At 38.7% G+C, this 10199-nt stretch overlaps 1 protein-coding gene across 1 annotated transcript in view; it reads right to left on the bottom strand.

The window, feature by feature from the left end:
• Positions 1 to 311: 311 nt before the first annotated feature.
• RBM46 (RNA binding motif protein 46) overlaps positions 312 to 10199 on the bottom strand; it is a 110509-nt gene continuing 100621 nt past the window's right edge. Inside the window, exon 7 of the mRNA XM_075285342.1 lies at positions 312 to 414. Within this exon, the coding sequence (XP_075141443.1) occupies positions 312 to 414 (103 nt within the window). The remainder of the gene's footprint in view (positions 415 to 10199) is intronic.

The raw sequence follows: 10199 nt of genomic DNA, 5'->3' as shown, positions 1-10199 counted from the left end.
GTTATTGGTTCCCAAGCTTGATATCATAGACAGGTTTGTATCCCCCAACCACACTCCTGTATGCAGACAGTAGTGAAATATGAATTATTACCCAATACCTTTGATATTATGTATCCGATTAATGACCTGCATCCTCATATGTGTATTGTGAGTGACATTAACACACACCGTGCACAGACTTAGACTCACAACCAGACTACAACAATTAACAAAATTCATAACTACAACAATGTGATATGTACGATATACAATGACTGTAATAATAAATTCTGTGAGAATGAATTATATAAATGTTAAAGTCTATAAATGGATCAAAATACCATCACATTCTGTAACCTTTGAGTAATATCTGACAAGTCAATAATGATAAGACATTTAACTCTGGTATCATCCATTGTAGGCTTCTCAGAAATTCTGAAGAGCAATGAAGGTAAAAGTCATTTGTTAGTTTAAAAAAAAACCTTCAATAAGAGCTACATTTGTTATTTAAGTAGTCAGTAACTTTAGAACAGTATTTGCATAAATCAATAGTCTAGGCTATTACTATGTAAGAGACTTTACCTCTTTCTACTGTTATCAGGCTGTCCCTCTGTCCCTGTCCCTCTTCCTTCTGCTAAAATAACTTTCACTCTGAAATTCCCTGCATTAGTCTTCTCAAAACAGACTGATCATCAACATGTCTCAGATCATACCAGTCTATAAAAGTCTAGAAAGTGCAGATAAAAAATCACAGGCTTAATCCCATGCTAGAGCTAAATAAGAGCCTTCCATCACAAACAAGTTATTTTATTCACATCAGTACATGTCGATACAGTCTCTACATGTGTTCTGCATGGTCCTAAGGCTGTTTCTAAGTGAGACACGGTTATAGAGCAGATTCTCCACTACTTACTGAGTGCTGTCTATGGCAACTAGTTTCTACCCACTTGCTCAGAGAGAAACACAATATACTGATCTAGTATGCAGAGAACAAAAGGAAGCTAAAACTTAACATTTATTGCTATCAATAAAAAGATTCTCAAATAAATACCCCAGATAATGACCAGATATTGATGACAGAATGGACCCACTCAAATATTATAGGGATCCCTTCTCTTATTTAAACGATATTCTAATTTTATAGAAAACAGATCCCCCCCTCCCCCAAACTATTGGAAATACTCAAAATATATAAGAAAAACATTTGTCATTAAATGGAAAAAGTGCTTTATAGATATAAACGAAAAACTCCCATCCACAATGCTATAATCAATACTGGGAACTAGGATTATATTGGGATAATCCTATATAATGCCAGAATGTATGTTTTTTTCATATAGAGCACCGAGTATTTTCTATAAGATTGGATTATCACTTAAATAAGAGAAGGGATCTGTATAATTTTTCAGTGAGTCCATTCGGTCATCAGTATTTTGTCATTAGCTGGTGTATTCAACCTTATGATGGGTGAAAAAGTAATTACTTTAGTTTGAGAGTCTGTTTATTGATATCAATAAATGTTAAGTTTTAGCTTCCTATTGTTCAGTGAATTCATGTGAGAATTGGGATGTACCCCTCAGTGAATTATAGTATGTAAAAGCTTTGTACTTTATGTATTTATGCTCATACGTAACAGAGATTCCAATGTTTTGTAAATATAATTTATTAGAGCAAGTTTTAGTGATCACATATTTACTGTAAATGTTCGGGGCATCATACATATTCTGAGCCCTGTACGCTAAGACTGACCACAAACTTGCGTTCCATACATACATATGCATGTACACTCTCCGTCAAGGGTGTATCTGATTTCAATATGGATAGGGAAATAAGCTGCAGCCAGACAACTCCAACTCTTCATAGAAATAGATGTGCAGCGGACAAATACTAATTCAAAGGTTAATAGTTATAATATTGAAGTTATTTCCTGCTGTATAACTACTGCTTGTAGAAAGTAGAGCTCTTCTCTTTTATTCTATAACCAGTAATATACTGCAGCAGTAACTTGGAATATACCCACTGTCTTAGAAGCAGCACCTTGGAGAGCTGCCCATTGTTCATTATGGGTGACAGACTTCTTATTTTCTAATGCATGCCTTTAGCTGCCCTAGAGCAAAGTCTATATAAATTATAAATTCATTTTGTTGTAACTTTTTTTTATCTTGTTTTTAAATATAATTTTGGTGAGTATTTTTGTGTGTGTCATAAAAATGAAGCACTCCTTGATTTAATGCATTGCTCCAGAAAGAGGATATGTGAAAATGTTAAGTATGCAACGTTATAAATTGTGGTCTTGTCAAGAAGTGAATGCATTGTAGCTGACAAATAGCTAATTGTAAAACAGATCACATATATTCTTTATTGTAAGTTTAACACAACTCCATGTAGGTATATGTATCCTCAATGAGAAATATAATTAATAATAGAAAATTAATAGAAGAAAAGAATAAATTATTTTTATTAATATATTAGAACATTTTGTAATAGTTTACTTTACAGTTTATTTTAGCTTGTTCATTTTTAGTTTAGGCAAGTCACTAGCTACTTAAAGAGAACATGTCACCAGGTCTCAGAAGTCTATATATATACCCCATTTGACAGGCGCTGTCACTGTCACTATGAGCATTTTGGTGTGTCAGCTATCCAAGTCCATTCAGTCATTAGAAAGATACACAGTTCACATTTGAGTGTAAATGTAACATTTATGTAAATTTGAGTCTACTAGCCAAGTTGCATGGCATACGGTACACTGAGAAACCACTCTAAGTGGTTTGTATCTTTGGAATTACATAATGGATTGGGATACACAAAACACCAAAATGCTCAGGATAACAACACCTGCCAGATGAGGTTTCACTGGGATTTTCAGATAAGGTGACAGGTCCTCTTTAAATAATGTTTTAAATAGCCATTGTTGAACTTTGTAATATATATATTAGAGAAAATGCATCTGTCTCCATAGGCTTTTTCCCTCTCTCCAGTCACTTCCTAATCTGTTTACTGACACTAAATCCATCTTGAGGAACAAGACAGACTTCCAACTCACTGAAGGATCAGGTATCAGGTTACAAGCTGTGAAAAAAGTAGCTACTGGAGGTAGACAAAGGTTCAGACACACAGAGATAGTGTTACACCTTCTATTGAGTGCTGTACATTTCTCCAGCGCTGGATAAACAGATACCTCTCAGCACTATTATTCTCAAGATATAACAGGAGATCCTACTCTTCTAAATCTACTGTGTAATATGTGAGAGATATGATAGCAGATAGTCTCAAGTAGCTCTCCATTACAATTCCTCCATAGCTTGTAGTAGTCTCCGTTGCAATTATGTGAAATGTAGCAGATGAATTGGAAGAATCCTCGATGGGGTATATGTATCTCCGAGGCAGTGGTGTAACTAGGAAAGGCGGGGCCCCATGGCGAACCTTTGATATGGAGCCCCCCTCCAAATGCCCTATAGTGGCCCCTGTGCACAGTATTATACCCTATAGTGGACCCTGCACACACTATTATGCCCTATAGTGGCCCCTGCACACAGCATTATACCCTATAGTGGTCCCTGCACACACTATTATGTACTGTAATGCATAAGACTGTAATAAGTTTGCTGCCTGGGATAGAAGGGGTTACAATGGCACATTCAGTGTAACCCCTTCTTCCCCAGACAGCAGAAAGAGCAGCAGGCAACTGTCAGCACAGTACTGTGTGCTGACAGCCTTCCCTGCACATATGGGTTAAACTCACCAGTCTGCACTCATTCTGCGCTGCTGCTCTGCTAACTCCATAAGATGAATCAACCACAGAGGTTCATCTTTTTCCTCTGTGATGTCTCCGCCCCTCCCCCATTGTCAGGACGCATGCTGAGGCATCCCCAGCCCGGAACCCAACACCTTAGGTGGCCTCAGGCCTCAAAAAATAAAAAAAGTTATTGTTTATTTCTTTTTGTGACATATTAACTAGTGAGTTGGTCCGGGCCTCCTAAGGTGTCGGGCCCTGTGGCAGCTGCTACCACCGCTACTGTGGTAGTTACGCCACTGCTCCAAGGACTCTTGCCTCAGTGAAGTGATCCCAGTTTTAGGAGTGACCACAGACCTGGTGGGTACGGGGCTCCTATACTCAGTGGATTTCCTTATTACCTGCTACATATTTAAAGGGGTTGGCCACTTTCAGACCAATATTGACAAACAAATGTACAATACAAAGATATACAATTTTCCAATATACTTTCTGTATCAGTTCCTCCCGGTTTTCTAGATCTCTGCTTGCTGTCATTCATTCTGTTACTTCTAGGAGATAAAACTCTGACCATGGTCATGTGATTTACGGTCCATGGTCATGTGATTAGCACACAGGTGCCGCTCGTTATAGTCACAGCACAGTAATCAGACATCTGCCTGGTAATCAGCTGTGCACCTGTGTGCTCATCACATGACCATGGACCGTAAATCACATGACCATGGTCAGAGTTTTATCCTCTAGAAGTAACAGAATGAATGACAGCAAGTCGAAATCTAGAAAACCGTGAGGAATTGATACAGAAAGTATATTGGAAAATTGTTTATCTTTTTATTGTACATTTGTTTGTCAATATTGGTCTGAAAGTGGACAACCCATTTAAGTTACAGAACAGAGCAATGGTGTGAGTGTGAGGATAAGGGAATCTTTCTAGGAGCTGCACAAAGAAACTGAAAGTTTTTGCAGCTGACGCAGGGTTCACACCAGCGTTCGGTCTCCGTTCTCAGGTCCGTTCTGCAGAAGACGGAAACATGTCAGACCGTGTCCGGCCATGAGCACCGGTGAGCATTTTGGTCTTTCCGCGGCGAAACTGTTTTTTTTTTTTAAACCAGACACAAAGTCCTGCATGTCCGACTTTGTGTCCAGTTAAAAAAATCCGGTATCGCCGCAGAGAGCACAAAACACTCACCGGCGCTCACGGCCGGACACTTTTCAAACCCATTCATTTGAATGGGTTTGAAAAATGCCTGCAGGTTTCCGTTTCCTGCATAGTTTTGGGCAGGAAACAGAAACCTGCATAACGGAGGCCCCGTGCGCAGATGTGAACGAGCCCTGAGTTCAAACCAAGCTGGTGAGAGCAACTGATTTATTTTGGACTTTTTGCCTGAAGTAAGGAGTTTTTGTTTGCCACATGTTTGTTATTGACCACATGTTTTTGTTTTTTGTTTTTATGTAGATTATGCGACCCATATAGGGCTCACAATGTACATTTTTCCCTATCAGTATGTCTTTGGAGTATGGGAAATACATGCAAATATGGGGAGAAAATACATAATAGCCTCCCCCTTTATGTGTGTGTGTGTGGGAGGGTAGCTATTCCCTAAAGGCACCATTTCTGATATGGAAGGGGACTGTTACTTAGTGACACTATTACAGTAACAGTGCACCCCATAAGTATTAGCCCCCCCAAAGGTAATAATCCCCCACACTCATGTACTCAAGTAATTAACAATATTACTTATGCGAGGAAGGGGGTAATTACTTGTCGGGGGCACTATTTCATTAATATTCCCCCCAAATAAGAAATACTATTACTTAATTTCTAAAGTAACCCTCCCACACAAACCTTCTCTAACATGCCCCCTGCAATGTTGAACTGTACAGGTATCCTGACTGATATGGCACCCAGAAGCCACTCTTGTACACAGCTTGTGTACACTTCTTATTCTCCTCCCGGCGATCTCTTGTCTACTTCTCTATAGCTGCGCAGGACCCGCAATGAGAATAAGAGGTACACACAGGCTGTGTACAAGAGTGGCTTCTTCCTTTACCAGGTATTTAAAGCTTCGGTCACACTAGCGCATTGTGTGACTGTTCAGGGACTCAGTCCCCCAATTCACTTTAAATATGTAGAGAGAGAAGTCCTGCAAGCAGGATTATTTTCTCTGCTGATTTCTGGTGGAAACTGAGTGGATCCCATTATATTTTAAACGGATATGGGTTCCAATTGTTGGATCCCCGAGCAGACCCTAAGATCAGAAACCCAAACACTAGTGTGAACCTAGTGCCAGCTGTATCAGCGTCTTGCAGGCGCCCATACAATTTAAATTGCCCCTCTGGTGGGAGTGTTTCTTTAAATGCCAGATAATTTTTAAGTTAATTAACATATTATTTCAGCAAACGAGGCAATAAATGACGATCTGCTAGTTAATTCAACGGTTTTTAAGCCCGGAATAGAATGCCAAGGTCATTGCTCATTAGCAACTACTGTATAAAGTTAATGGTGCAAAACTCAATAGGATTGTAAATTGTGGGATGGTCAGCAAAGATGTAAATAATCAATAATCTATTTCAGCATTGACTCTGACCCTACTGAACAAAAAAAATATCACTTTCCTGAAAAGTACTGTGTGCATTGCAGTAAATGATAGGTTTTCAATAAAATACCAAGTAGTATAATAACCAGCAGGGATTTCATTATTTAAAGCATTTGCGTTAGAGATTCTTTGTTGGCTGCAATGCTGACAACAACCTTGTCATGTCATTTTCAGACTGTGTGAATGTGATGAATCATTGGGACCGTGGAAAGAAAACAGCATCCATGTCATTAAGTAGTAAGATAAAACAATATATTTAGGTAGTACATATCCCCCTATTGTGACATTTTACATGTCGTATCTGTATGTCATAATGTTGGGAGGGGGATATATAGAGGGCTCAAGATTTGCGCCTTCTCCATATACAGCTTAGTATACAGCAGGCACTCACTGGGAACAGCCACAAATGGCGCCAGAATCACTTGCGGCTGTCATCCACTTAGTTGCCAGGGTCAATTGCAACCTCAGCATCAAATCGGTTGCAGCACATGGGGGCACCACCATTACTATTGCGATCTCTGTCTCCTACAGCATCAAAATGAGCAGAGATCATCAGTTGTCATATCAGCTGTAATAATAGATATGTGGTATATAGACAAAAGCACTGCATTATATTGCATGACGCTGGGTTCACACCAGCGCCCAGTCTCTGTTCTCAGGTTTCCGTCTTCTACAGACCGTGTCCAGCCGTGAGCGCTGGTGAGCGTTTTATGCTCTCTGCGGCGAAACCGTTTTTTTTTTTAACTGGACACAAAGCCCTGTTCGTGTCCAGTTAAAAAAAAAACAAAAAAACGGTTTTGCCGCGGAGAGCACAAAACGATCACCGACCATTTGAATGGGTTTGAAAAATGACTGCAGGTTTCCATTTCCTGCCCAGTTTCGGGCAGGAAACGGAAACCTAAATAACGGAGACCCCAGGTGCAGATGTGTACAAGCTCTGAGGGTGTCAAAAACTAAAATCAAAAAATGACTGTCAGGAAGAGGTTAAACAGTTCTAGAAATATGAAAAAAAAGTTATGGGGTCACAATATGGCAATACAAAGAGAAAATACATTTTTAAAAGGCTATTAAAACATAACATTTGGTATTTCCATTAACCTGTCAATTTTATCACACATTGAATGTCTTAAAGTGCATCGTATAAAATATTAATTGGTGCCAATAGGAAATACAAATACAGTACAACAAAACCAATTGTATATTGTAGATCAATGATTCATGGTCTTGTAAGGTATAAGCCAACCTATTCAGCTTGTTAGGAGAGAAATTGTAATAATGATAAGGAATTAAATAACTCCAGTTAATACAACATGACACAATATTAACGTCTCATTATAATATTCAGATTAATATTTTATAATAACTATAAAAATGTACGTTTTAAATAGTTACATTTACTATTACATGAATTCTTACGGCCAATTTCAATCCCTTTACCATACTGTATGGAGATAGTTTCAGCTATATACTCTCCTGCATACTGATACATGCGTGGGGAGTATATACTAATGTACCGTAGATGCTATACCATAGAACTGGGAATCTGTTCCTTTTGGAATAGAAATACTAATTTGGCAATTAAATCCACATCATGATTAAATAGACTTTTTAACTGAGTCATGCATGGTGTTAAGGATGCTGCCCTCTAGAAGGCGGCGTACAGAGTGCACTGTTCTCCTAATTACATCCTGGGGAATAGATTTGCATATTTTTTACCCAGATACCGTAGAACTGTAATGTAACAGCATCGATCTTTTCTTGTAACTGGGAAAGGTCAATTATATACATTATAGACATCATAGTATTGTCTGAAACTGTTTGAATATTACGGCACCTTTTCAATTCCAGATATGGCCAGAAAATCACTGGCAGTGGTTCCTGTGACATTACTTATACCTTCTTACATCCTGTGCCTCACGCCCTTGGCTACATCAGCTTTCCATGATGTGGACTGGCCTAGCTCTGCTGTTCTCCATGCCTCTCCTATGAAACAGATCTCACAACCAACGCATACTACCCATTCACCTGCTCTATTTTTTCCATATACAGGAGGACCAGAGATCGGACACATAGGCAGTAGACACTAGCATTGTAAAGCAGCACTGAAAGGACATTAGGTGGGGGAAGAGGCATAGTTAGTACAGCCCACATTTGTGAACATGGACACCGCACCAGGACAGTGAGAATGTGAAATGGTATACTAGGGAAAGAGAATAGAACCACACTACAAAGAGGTAATGCATCTTAATCATTTAATTGTGTTAGAAATACAATATTTCAGTTTAATACCCTTCATCAGGATAATGCATATAAAAAGATTCTAACATTTTATAAAAGGATGAGTGAGCCCCATAGATCCATTTCGTGGACCTTTTGTTCAGACATCTAAGGTCTAGATCCTAGATATGAGTCGGTTGGCATGAGGTCATAGATGGTTGGGCTGGAGAGCCGTCATGTGCAAGTAAGGAAAACCACATGATCAGACATAGCTCTTATAGGAGGTGTTTGGTTGGATTATAAGGATTCTTCCATGGAATCTAACCACACACCACCTATGCAAATGCCTGACAAAGGGTTTTAACCTGAAATGTTGTATTTATAACCCAATCAAATTATTAAGAAGCAGAACCTCTTTGGAGTGCGGTTCTATGCTATTTCTCTTCTACAAAAACAGTGAGAAGGTAGCCAGCCCCTCACAGAATGTACACCCTTCTTGGACTTACTACCTGAGTGACGCCTACACTTGAGCTTGCGTGAGAAGGTATATATGACATCACAGAAACCACTGCTGGTGATCTTGTGACCACATCATGAATGGAAGAAAGGGGCCATTCTGGTAATAACAACATATTACACTGTTGCTTCAGATGTCATGAATATTTAACTGGGGCAGTAAGTAGTAAATGTCTGGATCCTGGACAACCCCTTTGAAGGGAGTCTGTCACCAGATCCCAGCATACCAACAAAATCCCACAGATAGACAAGTTAGGGTCATCTGAATCAAAATGTGTTTTGCCCTTGTGACTCCCCTTGGTGTTGCCAACATATAATTATGCAAATAGAGTCTGTTGAAAAATGAGGGTGCTATTGCTCACCTCTTTGGAGCAATGCCAATGTTGTCATTGCCTCAGAGAACTCATTTACATATTGACAAAAATATTTGACATTTCAGTAATTGAGGTAAAGATTCACAATGGGAAAACACCCGTTCATTTAAGTGAACCTAAGTTATCTATGTGCAGGGTTGGTCGATATGCTGGGTTCTGGTGACAGACTCCATTTAAGAAATCCAGACATAAGAGAGGGCGAGAGAGAGGGTTTTAGTAGCATGCAGCCATGTGATCAACCTATATGGTATTTTCTGGGATGGACCTATATGGGATTTTCTAGGATTTTATGGAATCTTCAACCTATATGGGACATTCTTGCCTATCACATCGTATCTGCCAGACTCTATTTTCTTTATTACTTCAGACTTAATATGGAGCATCCCAAACTATTATGTAGCTGTTCTATCTTGTTTAGTGCGGTGACCATAAGAAAATATTTGTATACATTCATCATGGAAGTCACAAAATGTTTCCATATATGTCAATGTAAAAAAAAAGCATATTTTCTCCCCGGTGAAATAAGCATGTAGTGTATGCAGAATATATGTATGCATTCATCATGACAGTCACAAAATGTTTCCATATATGTCAATATAAAAAAGCGTATATACTCCCCTGTGAAATAAACATGTATTGTATGTAGAATATTTACAATTATTGCAAATGAAATCTGAACTATTTCATGCATAATTTTTGAACCAGCAATACAACAGTTTTAGCCTATCCAAATGTATTCAAATTGAGTCTCTACATACTATATAATAGGATATAAAACAA

The sequence above is a fragment of the Leptodactylus fuscus genome, chromosome 1 (assembly GCF_031893055.1).
Source record: "Leptodactylus fuscus isolate aLepFus1 chromosome 1, aLepFus1.hap2, whole genome shotgun sequence".
NCBI lineage: Eukaryota > Metazoa > Chordata > Amphibia > Anura > Leptodactylidae > Leptodactylus > Leptodactylus fuscus.
Note: the sequence above shows the minus strand (reverse complement) of the source record. Positions and strands in the feature narration are given on the sequence as shown.